The sequence below is a fragment of the Labrus mixtus genome, chromosome 5 (assembly GCF_963584025.1).
Source record: "Labrus mixtus chromosome 5, fLabMix1.1, whole genome shotgun sequence".
Lineage (NCBI taxonomy): Eukaryota > Metazoa > Chordata > Actinopteri > Labriformes > Labridae > Labrus > Labrus mixtus.
The window spans coordinates 6,296,672-6,321,948 of record NC_083616.1 but is presented as its reverse complement, the minus strand read 5'-3'; the positions used below and the strand labels follow the sequence as shown (position 1 = coordinate 6,321,948).

At 39.0% G+C, this 25,277-nt stretch overlaps 1 protein-coding gene across 1 annotated transcript; it reads right to left on the bottom strand.

The window, feature by feature from the left end:
- Positions 1 to 521: 521 nt before the first annotated feature.
- marveld2b (MARVEL domain containing 2b) lies at positions 522 to 24,818 on the bottom strand. The gene is made up of 15 exons (XM_061038819.1): positions 24,614 to 24,818; positions 22,189 to 23,442; positions 21,326 to 21,361; positions 20,745 to 20,917; positions 19,629 to 19,800; positions 19,446 to 19,496; positions 18,107 to 18,220; positions 10,440 to 10,507; positions 8,868 to 9,579; positions 7,565 to 7,729; positions 4,699 to 4,814; positions 2,351 to 2,458; positions 2,038 to 2,209; positions 1,585 to 1,626; positions 522 to 1,343 (listed from the first exon to the last, which is right to left on the bottom strand). Exons 2-15 carry the CDS (start codon positions 23,419 to 23,421, stop codon positions 1,245 to 1,247), a joined length of 3,261 nt encoding a protein of 1,086 aa, XP_060894802.1. The 5' UTR covers positions 23,422 to 23,442; positions 24,614 to 24,818; the 3' UTR covers positions 522 to 1,244.
- Between the last annotated feature and the right edge of the window lie 459 nt (positions 24,819 to 25,277).

Here is a 25,277-nt window from a genome sequence, read left to right as displayed (position 1 = left end):
GGGGAAGACACATCTGACACATATTTATTATTTATTGGCTTTGAATGTAACATCTTCACCTATTTTGTATCATATTTGTATGTATGGCTGCTCATTGTTTGTCAGAAACTTTATTTTTGCCTGTCTTGAGATTTTTTATCTCAGCTAGGGTTTCCTGGTTAGCCTGACCAGGTTTGAAAATGGCAGATTAACAAATTAGCTCATAGTTATTACTCATAGATTATAGTCATGCTTTGTATGCTTGATCAATATTTCTGTATTTTTGTTGCTATGTCCCTGCTGAATGTGTCTTATTGTATCTTTCTGTGCTCAGTTTTTGTTTTAATCAGTTATTCACGCAAGACCTTCTAGGGACAGGGGTTTGCCAATTAGCATCCTCTATAAACACTTGCATTAAAAGGCTATTTTCAAGTCGTTTGTGTATATTGTATCTGTCCCTGTAAACTATAAATAAATAGCAAGGCAGGTAATTCATGCTTTCTTTCTTTTGCTCTTGTTTCAAAAACAAGACAAGCAGCTCATTGATAGCTAAGTGTTTTTATTTAAAGCTTATACCTACTTTCTCCAAAACAAATCATATTAAAACAGTTAAACCAAAATATACATCATCAATTTAGATGAAAAAAAACAACAGGTATGATCTCAATATGTAGAAAAGCTTTACAATAAAATATGTTGACACGGTTGGAGAGGAGTTGTTCATTTGCTTTTGAGAGATGTAGAAAAGAGAGATGAGAATTTAATATCCATCATGAGAAGAATATACAGTGAGAAACAATTAAAGGTCAGAGAGGTTTCACATTTACAGAAAACAGTTCTCAAACAGTTTTCAAAAGCTTAAAATAAACATTATTTACAAGCTGGTCGGTTTCCTTCCAATGCAGATTCATGTCTCCTCTTAGCTGTGCCTTCATACATGAAACGGCCACATGTTTTTTATAAAAAGCAATAAAAGAAGCACAAAAAGCGCTTCATCAAAGTACTAAAATAAAGCATCACACATCACCTCTCTCACTTCACTTCATAAAAGAAACAAATAAAATACATTTTTACACCCACATGTGTCTGCACATAACTCACAGAGGCTTGAAGAATTAATCAGAGACAATTTAAAAAAATAATCCACACTTCCTTCACGCCCTCTCTTAGGGAAAACAGTTCATCTGATGGGCTTGATTCAGAAAACAAACAACAGTTTCTCAGACAGCGGGGTGAGAAGCTGAAGGCTTGTGTGAGGTGAGGGTTCAACGTCGGCGGTCGAACTCGCTGATCTTCCTCTTGATGTGCGACAGTTTGGAACGGAGATATTTACACCTCTTCTTCTTAATCTCGTAATGTGGGGACTGGAGGGGAAGAAGATGATATACTTTATTAATCTCTTTATTTAACACTGCTGTTTAACATGCTAAACACACATGGACTGAAATACACACACATGCACAAACAGGATCCTATGTACATGCATTAATGCAGAGATGTCAGAGTGAGGGGCGAGCACTCCTCAGCTGGTGTGGGGGGGGGGGGTTTCGGTGCCTTGCATAATGCCATAAACTGTGCTGGAAAAATAAGATGTATGAGGCCTACCTTCTTGAGATTCTTCAGTTTGGTGTATTCATCCATGGCATCCTGAGATTAAGAAAAAAGGTCAATTTGTTTTTTAATTTGTCACTCAGAGGAAAGCATCAACCCCAAATGCTTTAATGCTTAATAGAAAAAATTCAGTTCTTACTGGATAAAATGTTCACTGTTGATATGTGTAACTATATAAAAAGGTACGGTAGTCAACTTTAAGCATTGTCTTTATCAAAACTATAAAAAGTTTCTGTTCTGTTTTTCTTTCTTGAACTTTATCCCAGGCACTAAACTCAAAGGACTGTGATATGTTTGTAGTCCATTAGCCAACATTTTAAACATAACAGAAACTTAGCAGGGACAAAAACTGTGACTTTGTCTCATTTTTTGTTTTTAACTTAACTTTTCTGTTAGGACTCATGAGCACAGATTGTTGTTTTGATATCTGAAGAAAGTTGGACTCACCAGAAACTGAGGACTCCCCTCTGCGTGTCGGTCCAGCTCCCGGTCCAGCACTGCCAGGTCCTGGTTTATGCCGTCCAGCTCGGCCTGCAGACTCTTGTACTCCTGATGGTCCTGATCAAACTCGCGTTTGTAGTTCAGACGCTCTTGTTCATCCACGATGGAAGGAAACAAACTGCAGGTGACAAAGGAGTTCAATTAACTCGGGAAAATCATCATACAATGTCCACTAAAAGTAGAACAAAGTCAAAGATAAAGACAGCGCCTTTCATCTTGTCTCAAAACGCAGCTCAATAATCGATCTCATTTCACTCACACACTGAAGTCCTCCTCCTCCTCCAGGTCGTCTCCAGACTCCATGCCGGGGTCATAGTCCCTCAGTGTGGGCTTCAGGAAGCCAACAGAGCTGCTGATATCGGAGTCTCTGCAAGAAAGAAAAAGAAAAGAAAAATGTACACATTATTATCAAGCTTTTAAAAGTATATTTTAATTCAAAGCCTGCAGAAGAAAAACTCCTGGACTCCCTGCAGTTTACCTGCATAACCAACAGGTCTGCAGAGGATTTTGCAACTTTCCTTGTGCTTGTGCAAGACTGCTGCTGACAGACTACAACAATAGCAGACATTTTGTTCACTGCTATAATTGATATGACGACATCATTCTCTATCCTCCCGATGGAGGTACATTTTATTACTTGAAAAGAAGTTTGAAGTGTCACTTCTTAAATGTTTATTCTTTTTGAATAAGAAAGACCAAGTAAACAAACAGACACAGCAAAAAATCTATCCACTTCCTTGGCAGAGGTCAGAACTTGACAGCCAAACCCTGATACTTGAACCTGGTTGTGCTTTGCCTCTGAAATATGTTCCCTGCCTCATATTTTGTCAGAGAGGTACAGAAGACTTGGATGTTAGGGTATCATCTTTTTATTCGTATAATATTAAAAGATGCAAAGAGGACAAACATGGTTGCTGCAAGCTGCACTGCTTCGGATTAGAGAATGGGGCATCTCCTTTTTACATCTGTTTTATTCAATCCAGTGAAGTGAGCCCACATTTTTTATGTTTTTCCCGTTTAGAGAAGAGCCAGAGTGTAAACATGCAGTTACACAACATCAAACCTCCTGATAGCAGCAGATTAACAGATACTAGCTCACCTGCTATGTTTAAATGATCAAATTGAAAAATGTCTGTACAGAAACCAGTCTACATTTTATCAGATAGATTTTACCTTAGTCCAACATGTTTATTAGTGTGAGTCACATTTGAGTCATTTTTACCCTTTATGGTTTTAGTTGACGATATCAGAACATTGTAGTCTAGTTTTAGTCAAATAGTCTTACATGTAATCAAAATGTTTTCTCTCTTTAAACTAATTCAATAAGACAAAATGTAAAACACAACAAAATCCTAAAACACACACACAGGGAACATTTATTTCAGTTTCAAACTTCATGCTGATGAAAATACTGACATACTTTGAATGCAGGACTTGTAGTGCATGTTATTGCTACTTTTACTACGCCCACTGTCACACATTTCAGCACAAACGAGCTACAGATTTAACCCATTAAACATCTTTTTATACATCTTTATAAAGGCAGGCCTTAAACTTATGAGGTTCATTATGAAGCTAATGACAGAAAAACTAAACTGTCATTTTTTTTATTATCAAAGATCTATTTTTAAATCCTCACCCTCTCATATTTGTCATGGAATAAAGGTTGTTGACTAACATTTGTCGTCATAATTTAGTCAAGTAAATTGTGTCGTATGAAGTCAGGAGGAGCAGATGTAAAAACAAATTTAGGAAAAATCAATGTCTGTTAATCTGCTTCTGTAGTATGTTCTTCTCCGCGCCTTTGTTGATATTGTTTTTCTGTCGAAGAACTACACATAGAATTGATATGAAGGCAAATATTCTGATTAAAGCGTCGTATAGCGGACTCTGTTGCTTTGTCCGCCACCTCTGTGTTGTTCTTTTTGCTTCATGCTCCCACCTCCACCCCCTCCATCTGACAGATATAGTCTACCACTTTGACGTGCATTTGTGGACAACAAACCCATGAAGATCATGTGGCTCAAATGTTCTAGAGAGTTTCAGGAGTGCATGTGAAAACAGCTTGAGTTGCTCTTTCACACATGTCCTCCACAGCAGGTGGGGGGGGACAGCGCACCAAAATATTTGACGAAGAAAGAATCTGATGCTTTCACAAACGTTTTTGCCTAATGTCAGGGCTACGTGTAATTGGATATTTACAGTTTAAACAAATGAATGGAAAAGAACATACCAGCAACAGAAAACATCATGTATCAGCTTCATTTAGTGCAAGACGATTGCACCGGTTGCAATCGGCAATCATAGTGAGTTTTGCTATGACCCTGGCAAAAAAGATCTAGATGAAGTTGGAGTGAAAAGGGGGCACTGGCAGCGTAGCGGTTAGTGCGTGCACACCACATAGGGAGGCTGTGATCCTCCAGGCAAGCAGCCTGGGTTCGAATACGACCCGTGAACCCTTTCCTGCATGTAATTCCCCACTCTCTCTCTCTCTCTCTCTCACTGATTTCTGAGTCTATCCACTGTCCTATCTCTAAAAAGAGGCATAAAAAGCCAAAAATAAACTTTCAATTATAGAAATTATCAGGAGTTTCATGTTTAACTCACCCCGGCAGGTAGAGAGGTTTGTTGTTGTCCAGCTGGTTCAGAAAGTCTCTGGACCCCCCGACATGAGGATTAGGGGCGTTCAAAGGCACCTCAGGGTCACCAGACACTTTACTCACCTGAGAAGAGAGACAGGTCCAACAGTTTTTAATCAGAGTGAAGATAGAAGTGATGAAAAGATACAAGTGACACTTTACTCATTATCAGAACACGTTAATATTCATTATCTTTCTGTATGATAAACAGGTGTATATATTCTCTTTTTATTGTCTCAAAGAACGACTTTGATAGGTCATCAGATTTAGCATGAAGAAGAGATGTTTATCACACACAGAGCTGCCAGCCAAAAGTCTAAAACCCCAATCAGCTCACTTTTTTCTGTCCACATCCCTTCATGTTTGTTCCCTTCACTGCATCATTGAACACAGACCCAACCTGTAACCCTACTTTTAATGACTGTTCATGTTACAAAGATTTTATCTATTGAGCTCTCCTCCTCTTAAACAAACAGACCCAGTTTGAAAACAAACAAACATTTGAATCACTGAATAAAGCAGCAGTCTGTTTTGCTTTAAAGCAACTCTTTTGAGCTTTGGGCGACTGAGAATGAGAGCAGCTAGTGAGCTTCTAACTTTAGCTCACTAGCTGATGAAAATCTTTCTTTGGTTACATTTTATAGTTAAAAACAACAGCGAAATCGTCTGAAAGATTAGGAAAGAAGAATTTCTTATGAGAAACTCTGATGAACACGTGTCTTACAGGTAAAACATGAAGCTTGTGTAAGCTCATGTACAGGACTTTGTTGTTGCACTAAACTGAAAAAAAGAGAGATTGCAGAAGTCAAATAAAAGAAGAAAAGAACGCTGTCTGGTCACAAAAAAGTATGTTGGAGAAGCTTTTCTGATCAGGATATATGTAGTTTCTTGAGATTTATGAGCTGCAGTCGAGTACAGCAGTTATTTCAAACTGGGGTTAAAAATCATGGGTATTTAATCGGCATGGAGGATCTTACTCTCTGGGGGAAATTTAAGATACTATATTTTATATATTATATACTATATACTATATTTTATTTAAAAAACTTAACATTTGACCATTAGCCTGCTATATTTTATCAGTCTTTAATGTTCCAATAGTTGGTTATTATCTTCTTACCTTCATATGTTATAAACTTAATTAACAATCAACACATCACTTTTAGACTTCAGGCTCTTAACTGTATTTACCACCTAAAAGATGTCTAGCCTGCGGTTTCAGTCAGGTTTACCTGAGGCTGCTCTGGTTCGTGTCCTACTTTACGCTTCATAAACCTGTTCTCTCCATATGATAAACATTCAGCTGTACGTGGTTTTTCTCTCCAGACCGACCGGTCCGTCTGCTTCTGCCTGCATGCCTGAATACCTGTGTTACATCTCTCAGTCACAAACACTGTGTGCTGGGAAATGTCACACAGCTGGAATTGAAACTATGAGATGAAGTTAAAACTTACATTACATACACAGTGTGTCCCTGTCCTCACATACACACACATCAATGCTTTCACTGGAAAACACTTTTATCTTCTGTTGTAAATGAACTCTCTAGGGTTTCAGCATTGTTAAGATATTTTAACACATCATCCTGACAGCACAACAAACACGGTGCAACTGAGAGTGAGTGAAAAAACCACACCCAGAAACTACAAATGAAACCCTCCTCACCTGACAAAGGCGCGCACACACACACACACACACACACACACACACATACACATGCACATGCACACACACCTATATCTTCCTCCTCTGCCTAAGATAATAGCTCATGTTGTTTCCGCATCTTCTTCAGGTTGCTTTTGTTCTCTTGCATATTTGTTTTCTTAGAAAAATAACTGTATTTGTACATCATCATTCCTTTGTGTACTTTAAGGCTGTATGGAGGTCTTTGAGTGTTTTTACAAAAACATTTTTGTCCCATAGATCAAAAAGCATAACGTTTTTACCCAGAATATAACAACACACCAAAGAGACAAACAATGGGCCAAAAACACCTAAAGTTCAATCTAATTTTATTAGGTATGGTTAAATGTTAATTTTAACTTTATATACATTTTAATTTGGCTTTATTTTCTGTTTAATTTAAGAGTGTGTCAAACTAATTAAATCTGATCATCTTGCTTCCCTTTCATTCTCTTTATTTAAACACAGAAACACACCTGCACCTCTCCTCTCTTCCTAGCTTTATTATTTTGGGTCCCTGCTCCTATGACAATTTTTATCAGCAGCATGTTACAATAACACTAAAAGAACATCAGCTGCTATTTGAAAAGTTTAGCTCCTTATTCTCTTGTCAAATCAGGTGATCTGTATGTGTCTTATTGTTGATGACGTGGCGCAGCACAACAAACATCCTAAACTATGAGTGCTGACTAACATCCACAGCAAGCAGGTGCAAAAGAATATATGAACAATTGTAGAAGATGCTTCAGTTTTAACATATGATGTTGCACCTTACTTGGTGCATGTATAGGAGGGACGTACCAGTGGACATCCCTCTCCCTGTCTTTCGCAGATATACTGTATACCTGTGCCCGATTATCATCTAATGTGTGGGAAACACTGCAGAGACTTTGGAAGTTTTGTGATCTTAAGAGTAGAATTAAAAATTAAATACAAATTCAGGGGCTGAAAAACACTCCACAGCAAGTGTTTGTAACGACTGACCCAGTTTACGACAATATGTGGATTTACATTCTGTCCATCGTTCTTCAAACTGACAGGATGTATTTAATTCAGGGTTTGAATGTGCATTTACTTAAACCAGGGTTTATACCTGAAGCAAACATGTCAATCAGATACTGCCACACAAATTAAAACACACACACACTCACCCACTCTCCGATGCTGTTGTGGGGAACTGAACTGATGACCTTCACCTCCTCCCACAGGACGCGTTCCCGGCCGTAGCGCCTTAATTGGTTGCGAGTTTTCACTGCGAACACCAGCAGGATGATGAGAGCCACACACACCAGGAAGCCCAGGACGATGGCTACGGCCTGAGGGGAGAGCAGGATTCAACATCAGTCGGATGAAATTAATCAAGTATAAAAAGAGGTCGAGGGGTTTGAGTGATCAGATGAAGGCATTCTGGGGGGGATTGTTAAACCAAATCCTATTTTTCAGAGGTAGTAACAGAAGCGTTACAGAGGCTAGACGGTATAAGCAGAGCCAGAGGGGGAGCGTAGCGTTGTGTGTGCGTGCATGTCTGACTGTGTCTATGTGCAGTGCCCGCTGTGCCGTGTTTCCACAATGCTGAAACGCAGAATTCACAGACTGGGACACCAATATTACTACGTTGCAGGATGAATATGAATATGTGGTCAGTGACTTCAGAGCACTATAATGCTGAAGTGTTTTCACTACAATTAATTTGGGGTTAGCTGCCCTCCAACATCTCTCACATCTTTTTGTTTCTTTACTTCATTTTTTGGGCTTCTGAATACAATTGATGGCAAGGGTAAAGGAAAAAGAAGTGTTTTTAATAGTGGTGCTCTATAAATAAACTTGCATGGCCAGAGAGCTGAAGTAATTACTGTGCACGTAATGAAACTGCTTTGGTAGGTTCTTCTCCTCTCTTTTGTTTAAACCGTGAATATGAATGACACGTAGCATTGATACAAAGGTTAAAATGGTCAATATAGCATCTGTCTCAGGTGCGTTGTCTGCCATTTCCATGTCGTTCTTTATACGACGTGTCTTGCCTCCTGAAACCCCTCCTCTGACAGCTACCCTACCTGTCGTTACGCAGCCAGTCCTGTTAGTATGATTAGCTGGGCTAGCTAAGCAACAGCCTAAACCCTGAGATTGATTGACACATACAACAGTGTTGACCTATTACTGGTGGTGCATAAGTGATGTTTTTCTATTGGTTAAAAGAGAAACAGCCTTGTCATTGATTCAGGAATCAGTGTTGCGAGCATGGTGTATTGTTTTGGTATTTCTGTTGGTTAAAAACAAGACATATTAATGTTTTAGAGATGTTTGTTAGGACTTGGGATACGGAGCTGAAATTTGAACAAGGCTGAAATGTTCTTGAATTCTTATTGGTTCATGTGTAGAAAAGCTTTTTAGTTTATGCAGCCTAACTCTTCAACCAAAACCACCAGCACCAAAAGATAAAACAGCATGTCGTACCTCCTGTGGCTCGACCACGCAGTAGTGGTACAGGTACTTGTTGAAGAAGTTGCCCTGGGCCTGGGCCTGGGCCTGGGCCTGGGTCTGGCTCTGGAACTGGGCACACATCTGGATCATCGGGTTGTAGTAGTTGGTGCCTGTGGACTGAGAGGTCGGGTTCACGGCCACCAGGTACACGATGGTGGCAATGATCATGAGAAACGCCAGGATGGCGCAGATCACAATGGCGGCTAGATAGAACTTTGGTGACTGGGCAGCATTTTGCTTGGAAACGACCAAGACGAAGATGATGAGTACAGCGATGAAGGTGATGCCGGTGATGGCGATAATGAAACCTTTTCCAGTCTTTGGATCGATCTGTGATCCTCCGTAACCATAACCAGAACCACCTCCAGACCCGCCGTACGAACCACCATAAGTGCCGCCGTAAGAGCCGCCAAATGATCCGCTGCCAAACGAGCCGCCACTGCCGTAACCAGGAAGCAGGCCGCCTCCGCCACCAAGACCCATCAGGCCCATGTCATAATCCCAGGCAAGCGTGGAGGCCACACACGCAAACACAGCCACACACATGATGATGATGATAATGCACAGTATCTTCATCACACCAGGGGGAGACGTCCAGCGGTAGTAGTGCAAAAGATTCTCTCCGGAGTAGTAGGAGAAGGCGGGGTTAGACACAAACTCGCTGTGTCGGTGTCTGCTGCTGTGACTGAGGAGGAGAAGAGAGGAGGCAAGGACGAGGAGGAGAGAAGGAGAATAGATTAAGTGAACCTTTATTTTTTTATTATATACAAATATATTCCAAATGCCAAATAAATTATATTATTTGGCTGTTTTCTTTGCAGAATATTACCAAAGCCCTTAAAGGCTTAATATGCGATTTTTCACATATTAGAAATCAAGTATATCCTCTGAAAATAACTCTGTGAGTCATGACTGTCTACAATGGGTGTAACACCCGAGTCCCACTGTCTGTGATGTTTTCAGAGTCCTATCTTCAGTTTGTTTACATCGCCAGGACGGCCGGCTGACTCCTCCCCTCGTGTATAAAAGTTGTTTAATTGAGGGACTAGAGAAAAGAAGAATAACATACTGTACTCACTGATTAACTGTGTTTCTAGTTCACGCTCATTTCAGGTAAATTTACATGCAGTGTGAAGATACGAGCATAATAAAGATCGCTAGCATTAGCATGCTAACACAACAATGCACCGCGAGTTGTTTTGGTTTCATGCTGGTGCTCAAGGGCGACATCTACTGGATCAAAAAATCACATATAAAGCCTTTAAAGGACAAGCATCCAAACATATTATGTGACTCAATTTTTCCTGTGATAACAAAAATACTTTTTTTGAAATCTCCAGAAAATGACTGAAACTAAGTCGTTATCACAGGAAAACGTGTGATGTCATGCTGCATTAAAACAATGAAACACTAGTTATCTAATGAGTAACAGATAAACATTCTGTTGATGAAGTATCCCACTGAGATCTGAGGTTTGATGATTTTGTCTGATAAACACACGAGACACGACAGAACAGTTAATAAGAGAAAGAAAAATGGACGTACTGTTTGCCGCCACTCGACCTGTAGGGTTGGGAGTTTCTAGGCATGATGACATGAAACTGGAACTTTACCTGAAAAATAAAACAAACACACACGAGTGTTAGTCCTGAAAAACATTTTTAAATTATCGGTATCTTATATCTTTCAATATCAGTACAATGTAAAAAGTAAGTAACAGTACCAGATTTGTAAACGTTGATATGATTTCCAATAACAATCAAACAATATTGATACCCGTTTTGATACCACGGCAACAAAATTGGAAGTCATGTGCACCCAATACTGATTCATTTCTTGGAATTAACAAAAAAAGCAGGAACACTCCTGCAAACTGTCTAAATTGTTCAAACACAGAAGAAGAAGAGAACATCACTCTCTCTTTCTTTTTCTCTCTCTTCAGTTTGGTTAAAACTTTTGTTAGTTTTTAAAGCTTTGGTTCTGATGATACAGAGCTTGTATCATTTGAAAACATGTGGCTTTGAAAAGTATCAAAGATTTCTGAGAACATGAATTTGTAATCTTTGTTTTGAGACCACAGAAGAAGAAGAAAATATAAACATGAAACAGCTGGTTAGCATTTCTTATCCAACTTAGCTTTGCATTTATATAACATGTGTATCATTCATATAATCAGTGCCAGCATCTCGAACCTGTTGGAATATTTCTAACCCAATGGGCAGGATTAAATTCAATTCACAGTCAAACTGACTGATGAAGGTGATCTATGTAACGATACCTCGCAATTAAATTTAAAATCAATACAAAGTATGATCAATTTGAAAAAAAAAATATATATATTGCAATACAAGTTTATTTTTTTACTCGACTTTTAAATTGACTTTATTCTGATGTCTTTTTAAAAATAAAACAATCCTGTGAAATCGTATCGTGAATCCAGCATTGTGATACGTGTCACATCTAGAATTAGATAACAATAAAGTCAATCATTACAAATTAAAATAAAAAGATATATAAGATTTTTAAATGTATCAATCAGGGTGATAAGTTGATAAGACAAGAAAATGTGAAGGTAATTCAAAACCTTTGATAAATTGATGAATGTCACAGAAAATACAATTTAAACAGATTTCAGATTAAGTAATATTTTGTCAAACTTCCAAACTTAGGTGTATTAATCTTTATTTCATAACATAAACTAGAATCTTAGAAGTTTATTAGTCTAACTTCTAGTGAAAAATATCTCATTCCACTTATTTTAAGCCACATTCACCTGACAAGTCCAGACAAACATCTTGCTGTAAATAAACTATTAAAAGCCCGGGCCATTTTAACTTCAGTCTATGAAATGAGCCTGCCTTGATCTGGGACAGGCGCCAATACGAAGCGGCTTTTATTTATTTTTAAACAACATTCTTACAGAGCAAGCATGAGAAAGACTATTTCCCACTTCAAATATTTTTGTTTCTTGCTGCTTTTTCTCAGTTTTGATCCACAATCTATTTCAACACTACATTCATAGGTGCCTCTAATTGAGGCTGTTATATGTCAAAATGTGCTAAAAGAGACTATAGGCCTTAATTTGGGATGGACTTTTATTTGAAGTTTTAAGGTATTTTCAAATGTAAAAAGCAAAACACAAGACCTGAATTAGTTTTAGTTTAGATATCAAAATAAGAGGTTCATCTGGACTTGTGGTACATGCAGCTTATATTTGGTGCAATTAGATATTTTTAGTCAAGTTAGACAAATACACTCGCTCAGATTTGACTTTCTGCAGTGTTGAAGTGGTAGCCTACTTCATGTTCTATGGAAACAGTGTGTTTGTGTGGATATCAAACATGGTGGTTTCATAACTCTTCTGATGTCAATGTAAACCAGAGACTGCTCAGAGGATACAGGGAGACATTCAAACTGGAGAACATGTGTGATAATGTGATAATCTCCATATATCTTTCTGACTTCAACTATGATGGACAGCTGGTTTGATTCGAGTCCTAATAGCCTCCTGTTGAGGTGAACCTGCTGCTGTTTGGTCTTCAGGTGTGTTTGTGGTAAAACAAAGCAGCAGGTGGAGAGATACTGGCACACATACCGAGTGCCTGTTTCAAACATGATCAGCTGATAAGTCACAGAGAGAGCAGGGTTAGCTGGTTTCACACTGAAACTAGTGACTCCACAGTCCACCGCGCAGGAGGGAATTTAATTCAATTAGTCTTCATACAGAGAGCTAGCTGCTTATTCATATCCAGTAGCCTACAGTTTCAGAGGGGACACAAACTAAATAATTCACATTTCAAATAACGCATAAGATAGGCTACATTTTAGCTGTGTTAAAGTAAATACGAGATAATAAAAATGAACAGCTAACAAATACATTTATGAACGAAAACATGCTCACTCTCAAGCTAATTTCAGACAAAGTGTTTCCTTTAACATGGAGAGGATATTTTGTAAACCCAGGTGTTCTTCGACAGATTTTAAGGTAGATAAACACGTGCAGGTAAAGTTAATTTGTCCCTTTTTACGTCACACCCTCAAATTGCGGGTTTAACGCGGTTTAAATGTTTTTTTTGTTAAATGGACTCACCTCGTACGATGAACAGTGTTATCCGGACAAAATGAGACAGAGGATCCGCGGTGATGAACGCAAACAACACACTGAGCGCGCGACCGCTCAGGTAGTACAAAGAGACGCGCCTACAGGTGTGTGAGCGTCACGTGGTCTCCTTCCTCTTCCTCCTCCTCCTCAGGTCATACAGGACGAACCTGTCTCTCACAGAAACTCTCTCTGTCTCTCTGTCATGTTTCTGTGAGGGATGGACAGCATTAATATTACACAAGGTGTCAAATCAGTGCGTTTTGAATGATCTAAATTCATGAAAAAAGTGTTTTAATTCCACTACCTTAGTTCGATGTCTTAAGACGTGTTCATTTGATAGACTTACTTTCTTGTATTGTGCTTCTTGTCAGAATTTTCTGAATCATTTTAATTATTTTAACTAGATAAAATCCTATAAAGAGTAGTTCCATTATCATAACATACTAACCAAAGTGTTTTGTTAACACGTTTAACAGGCTATAGACTTATGGTGATGACGCATTTATATAATATATAAATAATATTTGGACAAAGGTTTTTTCTTTTCTTTTATGATACATTTATACCTCTTTAATTTAAGAAAAATCCCACTTTTCTATTGAGCTGATCTTTAGATGTATTTAAGACTTATTGATGTTTTTCTCTGTAAAAGTATTTCTAATTGATAATTTATAATTATAACTGATTTATAATACAACATTTTGCAGGCCAGAAGCTCTTTCATCGCACTTTATTAATATTTTTAGTTGATAAAATTAGTTTTGAGATCATTTAAACAATGATCTGAATTTTATTATGACTGTTAGGTTTAAGGAACCCATCTGAAAGTGACTGAACTATTTTACAAACTAAATCATGTACACAATAGCACATACAACAGCATTCAATTGAGAAAATTTAAAAATCTGCTGTTTTTCCAAATTATTGAGAAAGGTTTAATTCAGAACAAAACAGCCCTGATTTTCTGGATTAATGACAATTTGTTAAATCTTAAAAATATCAGATTTTTTATTATTTCAATTCAAAGTATTTTTCTTTTTCTTTTCTTTTTTTTACAGTTTTGTTCTGTTCCGATGTAACCTGAGGCCTGAAAAGCTGTCACACTGCTTCAGTCTCCTGAGAATAAGATTAACAGGAAAACGCCTCCAGTGACGCAAAACCTGACACCTGAAAAAAAAGAAACAAACACACCCGAGCTCAGTAAAACCTGTCCTCCAGGCTGAGAACCTGCACAGGTACAAGACGCAGGAACAACAGCAGCTATCTTAGAGGCAGACACAGGTATGTAGTGACACAGAGCTGCAGCACCAAATTGACAGTCAGGGCCTAAATGAGATTAAACATGCATGCTCTCAGATTTGTTCATGTCTTCTACAGATGATTTACCAGCACCAAACATTCACGATCCATACAACACTGTTTATTTTACTCTGTGTCTTATTTAACCTCAATACGTCATCATATTATATTTTGTTAAACTTTCTTGGCAATAAAACAATCTTATTCTGAAAAAAAGAGTTTAAACTCAAAATAAATTTAGATCAAAAAAGTGGAATAAGACAAGATTTCAGACATTGGTTTCCCACTCTGACAAAGGTAGGGGGAATTCAGAGTGATGGGGACATCAGGTTGAATGGGACACTTAACAAAAATACTTTTTATTTTCTTACCTGATGAAAGAAAATTAAATGTCTTTTCTGATCCCTAACTGTGATACCACATGATGGAAATTACGCTTTCATTGGTGTGACATCACGTAGGTGGGTGGGGCAGGTATAAAACAGGAGTCTGACCCTGTACTTCATGAGGTGAGGAGAATAACAGGAGCATTTGATAGTTTTCAGATTAAGGTTACTACATTTGCTAAGATGTCAAACTCTTTATGATTGTTTCATTGTATGCTTTATTTTTTAATCAGGCTGTTTTATGCTGTTCGTTTGGGTGGATGGGACAGTGCTAAAAAGGCTTTTCTAAAGAATATGTGAAATCTTTATGAATGCTTTGTGTGCTCCAAATGAACAGTTTCTTATCGAGTGCAGACCACTAATCCAAATGTTCATGGACAAGCTGGATTAGGTGTTTCCCTTAACTCGTTGACCAGCTACCAAAAAAAGACCTGTTCAAATCCTGCTTGTCCATTTTACACAAATACACTAATCTGGCCTTATGTCAATAAAATGGGTTCAATAAAATTAGATTTCAAGCAGAATTTAAACTTAAAGGTGCACTATCTTGGTAGATAAATGTGAAAGTTGGATAAGTGTACATATTCTGTGGTATAAGTTCATTAAACTCTATACACAAACTGTCCTCAGAGGAAAATGTGGTCCCTGTAACACTGTTAGAAGATAAAATGCTAAGTGAGAAGTTATGGTGGGGGGGTCCACAACAGTGAAACCGTAACTCTCCTGGTTGCTTTTTTTTTTAGCTCCTAACAGTGTTCAGGGAGCCATTTTTTCCTTTCAGTAAAGTTTGTGTATTCAGTTCAGAAAATATAGCATAGAATTGTTTCACTTCTCCAACTTGTGCATGTATGAAATTTAAAAAATATATATGCTCACAGTAGTCTTAATCACTCAGATGTTACCAGAAAAAAAAAATGTTTTAGACCAGTTAGACCACATTAAAATGTGAGCCATTCCTCCTTGGAATATGGTAAAACCTTCATTTTTCTTGAAATGGATCAGTAACATCTGCAGGGTTAGAGAAATGCATCATGTGTTGGACTACATTTAAAAATGAATGGTGAGAACACAAGATGGAAACACATACATCGTCCTGATTTCCCCCTCGTCATTTTCTTTGAGAAACCAGAATAATCTGTGAAAAGTTTCAATCTGTGGTGATGTTCAGTTGTTATGGTAAACTCTTTTTTGTAGTTGAAGAAATTAGAAGACATAATAAAAAATATCAACAATACTTGTATAATAAAGTAACAAGAATCTCTTGTGCTTCAGCCCGTCCACAGATGGAGGTCGGTGTTCAGAGAAGGACATTAGGGTGTTTAAAAGTCGTCTCTGAGGAAGACATAGGTGAATTGTGTTCCTTATTTATTTAATGATTTCTGTGCTACAGTGTTTTTTAAATTTATTTTGCCTGCATGAAGGAGTCCATTGAATCATCTTTAAATTCTTGTCTAACCTTTCTGTGATTTTACCGTTTTCCTCTTTCATCATTACTGCAGACCAAGGAGACTTAGCTCGGGCTGTTGACTGGATGAGAGATGCATGGTGGTTAGTAGTGAGGGGGGATGGGACTCTTCAGTAAATGTCTAGTTTTTATTTGGATTTGTTTCTTTCTTAAAGTCCTAAGTGTCATTGTAAAGGTCAGGGGTGTCTCCAGGATTTCTGGGCTTCGAGGAAAGGTATCACATCTGGCCCCCCCACCACAGCCTCAGCCAACCCTGGGATTGTTCTTACCACACCTCCATTACAAACATGACCTATTCAAAGCTTTCAAATAAGGTAACAACATTTTGGTTACAACTTGGATACAATCTCTGTCTCTTCTCTTTTTATGACTGATCATGATTTGATACCAATGTACAAAAAACAACTAAGTTTCAGTAATGAAATGTTGCTGATGTATTTACACAGTTGAGCTAGTGTGCACCTCACTCACCTTTCATATAAAATACCTACTTCTTTTCAAGCTTCAGTACTTTTAAATTGTGTGGTTCATTAAATTAAATGATTTTATCGTTGTGTGTGGTATCAAGGAGAAAAGAAGGAGGATCAACATTAATTTAAATATCTTAATGGAAACTTTAGGGGTATGGTTTAAGTTACATCTCAGGGTTGGCTGAGACTTCGGTGGAGGGGCCCAGTGTGAGACCTTTTCATGGGGCCCAGAGATCCTGGTGGTGCTCCTGGACAGATCTAACACAAAGTCCACAAAAGTCAAAAAGTTCATTAGCGTTATGGCTAAAAATAATTAAAAAAAGCAAAGTACTAGTAGTCTGTATAAAATGTGCTTCATTGTCATAAATCATCAGGACTTACAAGATATGATACAAAACAATCACAAAATCAATGTACAAAAAAAAGAGTGTACAAAAAGGGGGTCTAAAACATAGATTAAAACACCCATTTGTAAAACATGATTTCAATATCATCATGACAGAGATTATAATCTCAGTAAATATTCACATTGTATCACATAGATAAAAAAAAATCTAAACAGCTGATAGTGAAACTAAAGCAACCAGCTGAACGTCCACAGTGCAACACAAACAAGTTAATCTTAGAATCTACTGACACCTCTGTCTGCTGCAGAGCCGCTGCTCTGATCATGCAGGCTTCATTATCATTCATTTAAATCATCTCACTGATTTGATTCAGACTATAGACTGTACATAAGATATGGACGTAGCCTCCAGGACTGAAAAGTGAAGCTATGCAGAAATGTCTTAAATATGCATTTCTTTCCCTCAGTAAACATTTTCCTAACGAGTTTATAGTTTTATGGTCTTCTTCAACCCAACATGATGTTCTTTAAGTAAATTCACGTCCCATGTAGAGTCAAATAGACCAAAAAGCAGGGGAGGAGTTTGTTTTAACACAACAACTATCAGAGAAGACAGGAGCGATTAGAGGAAACTTATAACAATAACACAACAGTGAATGTCTGCTTAAAGCTGAAATAAGAATGTGTTCCGCTGTGAACTGAACCCACCTGAGGAACCTTTGACCTTTTATCAGGAAGTTCAACTTTGTAACAGGAAGGGGCAAGATGTCAATACCATGGTTCCACCAGTAGCTATGCTAAAGTCGTCTTATAAAATATGATATGAACAGGGCATGCAACAGGACACATTATGAACACCTTACATTGACATCTATCTAGATTACACTTTATCTACAGCTATCTAAAGTTTACTGATGGGAGTATTACTAACTGTGAGAATAATTATCTGGTGTGTCCATCTGTTTGGATAAAATATCAGCATATCTACAATCAGCGAGTATGGGTTTCCAATAAGGAAGGCTCGGTTTGTCTGGTAGAGACTTCCTCTCTTTCAGTCCCATTTCATGCTCTCTACCAATCAGAGAACGTTGTGTAGCTGCATATGAAATTGAAGTGTGTTCATGTTAAACTGTAGTAGTGTTCAGTTGTTGTCGTCCCAGTCTGCAACCTTGTTGTACTCCTGAATCTTCTGTTTGATATGAGACAGTTTGCTCTTCAGGTACTCACACCTTTCCCTTTTCTCCACATATGTTGGATCCTGACAAGAAAAACAGGAACAAGTTATAATTTACCTAGTGGTGATTGAACATTTTTTTCTGAAAATGTGTTCTCCCACAGGCGGATTGGGGATTTTCCTTTCATGACAAAGGGCAGTAATCCCTCCCCCAGGTGGGTCACACTCCCACAGCTAGGTGTTTATTCTGCCTTGTAGAGTCTACCTTGCAATCCCCTTCCAGAGAGAGGCGTGGTCAGACACAGTTAATTTACATTTAAAGGTACAGACACAGAAACAGCCTGTTCTGATCAGGGCTGAAATAGAGGGGTTTATAGACATGATCAAATACAGGATCAGAGTGGAATTATAAGAAACTTCACACACATGTTCTGGGGAGCTCTGAGACTTATTTAAACTTGTTGAAATGGAGTATAATATGTGACCTTTAATAATTCCCATAGTTTATGTTTAGTGAAACTGGTGAGGTATTAAAAGAACAGGTAGTGTTTATTTAACCATGTGGTTTCATCACAGTTAGTTTCAGCAGGTGGATGATGGCATGCTCACATTCTTTAAGAGTGTCTCACTAGTTAATAAAAGCACAGAGAACTTCCTTTTCTTTAACACTAATATGATTTTATAAACTTGTTTAGTCGAGATGAGGAGGATTATTGTTTTATATATTAAGATAAGCAGTTTTTGTGTTAGTTTTGTTAACAGTTTTTTAAATTCTATTTTTAGTATTTTTTAGTAGTTATTAGTATTTTGTTTGTAAAGGAATTGTTCGGTATTATGATTCAGCTCTTGTTATATTCATTATATTTAAGTCTGGTTATGTATGCATGTTTGAGGTTATATGTCAGGGCCGTCTGTCTGCATTTCTTCTCTGTCGTCGTTAACTAAGCAATAAAAGCCGTACAAGGTCAAATATAAGATGCAAGATGAGGTGACCCATGCAAGGGTCAAACTGCCTGATTAAGTTTGCATCTGCTGCTTGATTTAGATGTTTGAATTAATATCTAATGCAGGTCCCTCTGTATGTGTTAATGCAATAGAAAACAACTATAACATCCTAAAATTGAAGCATGAAATAAAATAATCTTAGTAGGTGAAATAAAGGGATGGGAGTTTTGTAAATGTTTTTTTTTTTTGTTACGCTGAGGCTGCAAAGGGATAAATAGAAACACAGTGAGACCTTAACAGGAGCATGGACAGAAATAACCTCTAAAGAATCAGATAAGACCAGATAATATGAAGATATACTTACTGCTTTCTTTCTTTGATATTCCATAAAAAGGCCTTTAATCCGCTCCTTCTCCTGAAACAAAGTCAGCGTGTTAGAGGACTGAGTTAACGTTTCCGTGTGTGTGTGTGTGTGTGTGTGTGTGTGTGTGTGTGTGTGTGTGTGTGTGTGTGTGTGTGTGTGTGTGTGTGTGTATAACAGTCATACCATCTGACTGGAGGGCTGAGCGGCGAGGTTCTGCAGCATCTCGTCCATCTCTTCAAACTTCTTGCTCATAACCTGGACCTCGGCATGAAGCTCCTTGTACTCTGCGTACTGGTCGTTGAACACGGCTCGGTACTGGTCCCTCTGCTCGTCGGAGCGTATGGCGCGGTACTTACTGTGAAAACACGACAGCTGCTGACTTCTCTTAAGATTTAGATCACCAAACATTTATTTTGAGAATATATATTTGTAAAGATTTATTTGGGGGCTTTTAGCTCATTATTTGGATAGGAGACTGGATATAGTGGAAATCGGGGAGAGAGAGTCGGGAATGACATGAGAGAAAGGAGCCACATGGTCGGACTCAAACCCAGGCCGCACGTTTGAAGAACTACAGCCTCCATATAAGGGGCTTGACCCAGTGTTAGTCTAAAAACAATAGTCAAAGATTCTTCTTGCTGTTATGATTCCTCCTGTTCATACGGAACATTTGTAGATTCTTTTACAATCTCTATCTACATAAAAATGTAGAATCTGTAATCAGGTATCTGGATCTTCAGCATGGGAAGTGCTCTGGTTTACATTTGTAGTACATTTGTAGTCTGAGCTTTACAATATCGGCATGCAAGTGCTGCTAACGATCTTTTCTAGATCAAACATTTCAACTTGACAGACAAATCTCGTCGATGCCGTGTCACGAAAGCTAATCAGGGTTTAGATTTCCTGACTACCTTAAACGCATCAGAAATAACCGACCTCACCTCCATTCAACAAACAACCATTATGAAAGTTGTTTTCTCCTCTTGAGGACAGACCTGACAAAGCTTGACTGTGGCCATCGAAGTTACAATGAAATGTGTTTGTAAGATTGTAACAGATGCACAAACATGCAGTGGAGACTCTCCACATGTGAAGCTCAGCGTTACACCTACATGCTAACCATCACAAGTTTTTTCATCTTGAAGTCGGACAGCACTATTGGGACTTAAAATAAAGGGACTTTATGTTAAATGTAAAATGTTTTTAAGGTCCATCCCACGAGAATTTATTAATGAAAAATAAACATATTTAAGAAGCTGAACTTGAGTCTTCCTGTTGGGGTTATAAGGTAACACTCACTCCACATAGTCGGCTATGACGACAGGTTTGGGGATGTGACCAGCGGGGATGTGACCTCGGAGGATCTCTGGCGCCATCAGGGGAACGGCTATAGAGCTGTTAGCGTCGTCCATGATGTCGGGCTGGATTGTGGGGAGGGGGGTCTGCTCTGAGAACCTGGAGCCTGGACCCAGCTGTGTTAGACAAAAACAGAGTCATGGTCTCAGCTCATGTACACACTATTACATTTAATGTCTGCAGTAGGTTTGTTATGAGGACAGAATTATGATACTAGCAAACATCAAACGTCGATGCTTGTTTGGATACCACATCAACAGAAATACAAGACACTCAATATTAGGTCATTTCAATTACCAAAAATTCCAGACTGTCTTAATTGCACAAATATGTGGCAACACTTCGAAGTGCGCTCTCTGCAGCAGCTTTTGGTTAAAAACACAACTGAAGATTTTTTTTTTATTATTTTGTAGTTTCTGATACTGTCATTTAAATAACAGAGACTGTATTATTTTAAAACACGTGGTATCCAAAAGTAATGTTGACAACCTAGGTCTGCAGCAACGTTTTAAAGTGATACTTACTATGGACAGAGGGACCGACGATCCGATAGTGTTCATCTGTTGAGAAGAAGAAAAGATGAGGAAAGATTGATTAGAATTAAATGATCAGAAAACGATTCAGTTAGTCAGTAGTTTTCTTTCTCTTAAAACTTCAAGCAAGGAACTTTCCCTGAAGTAAAGGAACTGTTTTCTTTCATTAAATGGAGACTGAAGCTGCAGATTAAATTTACTTCTGCAAGAATTTCTGACTGACAACTGATGGCCCAAAGAACCGTCGTCACGAATCTCTCTGCAGGCATATTCATGAATACCTCTGAATCTGTGTTTCTGACCGATCCAGGCCTCGCAGGGTTTTATTTTAGCCACTTTTGTGCTTCAACACATCACTGGAGTTACAGAGTGAATCGGCAGACAGGTGGAACAGGTTTATTTTTGAATGAACTAAAATGTTGACTCGTGACCATGATGTGATGCTTCATGATGTAATCAGTTTTGTAATGGAAAAAAGAATGTTTAGTGAAGGTCATTGACTTTAGATGCACCAGCGGATTAATTTGCCTGATCTTTATGCATCTTTTTTTTGTAACTATTAGGTTTGGTTGCTACTCAAGATTTCACCAAAATGTTTAAAAATCTGCTTATCTCTGCTAGCTCATTTTACCAACCGTCCCTGATCATAACAGCCTTTTTCTCTGCTGCTGGCTGAAGCAATCAACTGGAGCTATTCCAAAACTTGCATCGACCTCAAATGTAAAAATAGGGCTAAAATAGGGAAGGTTTAAAAAAATACCAGAGTTCCCCTTCCAGAAAAGATCGGAGTTAAGGAATGCATAATCTTTTAGGGTCCCCTGAGGTATAAAAAGAAAGAAGTGTTTGTTTCAGACCTCCTGTGCGAGCGCCTCCTTCCTCATCCTGGACGCCTCGTGCCTCCACAGCTTAAGACACACGCCTGCACTGATGAAGTACAGCACCATGGTGATGAAGATGAAGACGATGGCCGCCGTCTGCCCAGCCTCAGTGCGACAGAACGCTCCGTTAATTCCGTTATTGAAGACGGGCATGGAGCAGAGCCCCCCTCGGGTGGTGTCCCTCACATAAACAATCCCTGCAGACAGGTAGAGCACTGCCAACACCAGGTTGATGGAGCACTCTGTGAACGGCCACCAGGACGAGTCCAGCAGGATGGCTCTGTAGTACATGCTCATCCCCAGAACTACCAGGATGACGGTTACAATCCACGCCAGACCAGCCACCACCAGCACAAATGGAGTCTTAGGGCCTGTGTAGTACCCGCCACCGGATCCATACGCTCCAGCTCCTCCACCCAGTCCTCCAAACAGCTGGGGCTGAGAGTAGCCGAACATATTGAACCACTCATTGTCCTTATGAACGTAGGCACAGACGCAGGCAAACACGGCGGCCCCCAAGAGCAGCTGCACGCAGCCCAGGATCCTCAGAAGCCCCGCCCATGACTTCATGTAGGCATAGCGCAAGTGGTACTCCTCCACCCTCTCCTGGTAGGTGAGGGCTGACAGGTTAGTAGGAACGGCGGAGGCAGATTCGATTGCCTCGGCTCCCAGAAGCAGCCCGTCCCGCTCCTTCTGGGAGGTGTAGCTGCCTCCAGAGCCGCCGAACGGGTCCCTGAAGGAGCCAGGGAGGGATGGAGAGGGCGGCGCAGAGTGGGGAGGGGAGCAGGGGACTCCTGATGTTGTTTTACAGGGGGTGCTGTTCCTGGAGGAAGGGGCGGGGGAGTCAGGGGCAGCTGAAGGGGGGATGGTCCAGCCCTTGCTGGCGCTGTTCCCACTGTTTCCACGGAAGAAGTTCTTGACAGAGTCGGGGATGAAGCGGCGGACAGGCTTGATGTCCATGGCATCGATGTCACCCTCCGCCGGCTTGCCATCACTGGGGGGATAGAAGGAGTCAGGACCTACAGCTGGATCATCAGGTAGAGGGGGAGGGGGGAGGGGGTCTAAGCTGACAGCAGGGAGTGGACCGTGTGAAGGCAACGGGGGCGGAGGGAAGTCCTGGTCCCTCCATAAGGAACCAACAGGGACCTGGTCATAGATTGGGTACTCCCTCACCCGGTCAAACCTGGAAGCTCCGCCTCCTGAAGACATCTGGACCTAGGCTTTGTGACACTTCAGACAGAAACACGATTAAAGTCAAAGATTTTAATGTATAACGCAGAGAACTAAAACAGCAAACATATGGGAAACAGTAGCTTTAAAGGGTAATTACAGTTTATTCAGAGTTTGGCTGTGCCTCAGACATCAGATCGTACTTGCCAGAGTAAACAGATAAGCTGTGAACAGGTATAAGGTAATGTAGCTTTTCCTCAATGGGCATGCAAAGCACATTCACAGCACATTGCAAAGGGATGCCACCGAGCCAGACGGCCATATTTGACCTCCCATGTCAGTAAGCTTGTCAAGATATTCTACTTTGATACTGTTTTGAAAATAAACAACACAATGTGGACTAAAACATTTATGTTAAACCATTTTTATATAGTTTTTCTGATCCATAACTGCTTTTTATACACAACTTAAATAAAAGAATCTAATCAGTAAACTGGTTGTTTTGTCTTACATTTTTGACTGTTTAACCATTTATCCAAACTCGCTGATGTGTTGATGCAAAGTTGGCATCTAATGAAAACATTAATAAATAATAAGGCTACTCAATATCGAAAAAAGTAAGAATATCAGATACTTACATGATAATTTGAATTGTAACAAAATATCTAAAAGAGATTTTTCTAAAATATCATGTGAAAATAATGAATATAGAAGAAAAATGTCTTTCTAAAGACATTTAGCGTAGGCCTGATTCTTTGAGGTATCTAGTGAAAGTTTCGTAAACCAAGATACCAAATCTTTATACAACAACAAAATACAACAAAATAATGACTTAAAGTGGGTTTCTCCTTATTTTTAAAATAATATGATGTCACTTATAGTTACAAAGTCATTAAAGAAAGTTTCAAAACATTAGATGTTTTTCATCACATAGGCCAAGATCAGCTTTCATTTCTTCCAAATCTCACATGTTTATTTACAGCACACAGGTAACAGAAATGTTAGCATCAATCCATTATTAGCATCTTAGCACTGACAGAGAACAGGTGTCTCTGCTTGAAGACACTCCCAGGTAAACCACCGGTAAGAGTAAAATAAATAAAACAAAGCGCTACAGTTAGAATAAACAAACACAACAAAGACCGACTGTCTCGTCCGTCTTTTGAAGAAGTTAAACTTTGTATTCGTGTCATTAAAAGTATAAATGACACGGTTTCAGACGATTGCTTACCTGCTGGTGCTTCTTCGTCGGTTTCTGTGATTAAAAGCAGCTACATCCTTCCTGACTGTTTGTCTGTTTGTCCTCACTCTCACACTGATCTCAGGTCAGACATTGAGAAGAACTACAGGTTAACACAGTCGAACCAAAAGAAAACTACTGATCTGAGAGCAGTGACGCCTCAGGTAGGCGAAACTCACCTGTCCAGTCTGACCTGCCTCACGGTGCGTTCAAGGACTCTATCCGACCTCGGGGCTCCAGCTTCTCTACACTTCTCTAACTCTGTTTGTTTTCTGATGGTTTAATGATCAGAATTCAGAATTATCGCAGGTAATCAGCTTATTGAACTCTGACGTTCAGCACTTGACATAGGCTATAGGTTATTTGTGTTTTAATTAGCCTAATATCTTTCTGAATGTGGGTCAATGGGTTAGTTAGAGCGTTTCCCTCATTGAGACATTTTACCTGGTAGCGCCACCCTATGGCCTGTTATAATAATAACTTTATTTATATAGCACCTTTTAAAAACGCAGGTTTACAAAGTGCTTTGACAAACAACAAAAACAAGAACAAACTAAAGCAAACACAGAAGAACATTAACAACAGCAAGAACAAACAAATGCAAAATACTAAAAATAATGAAATACAATTCAACAGAAAAGAACCCAAAGTGCAC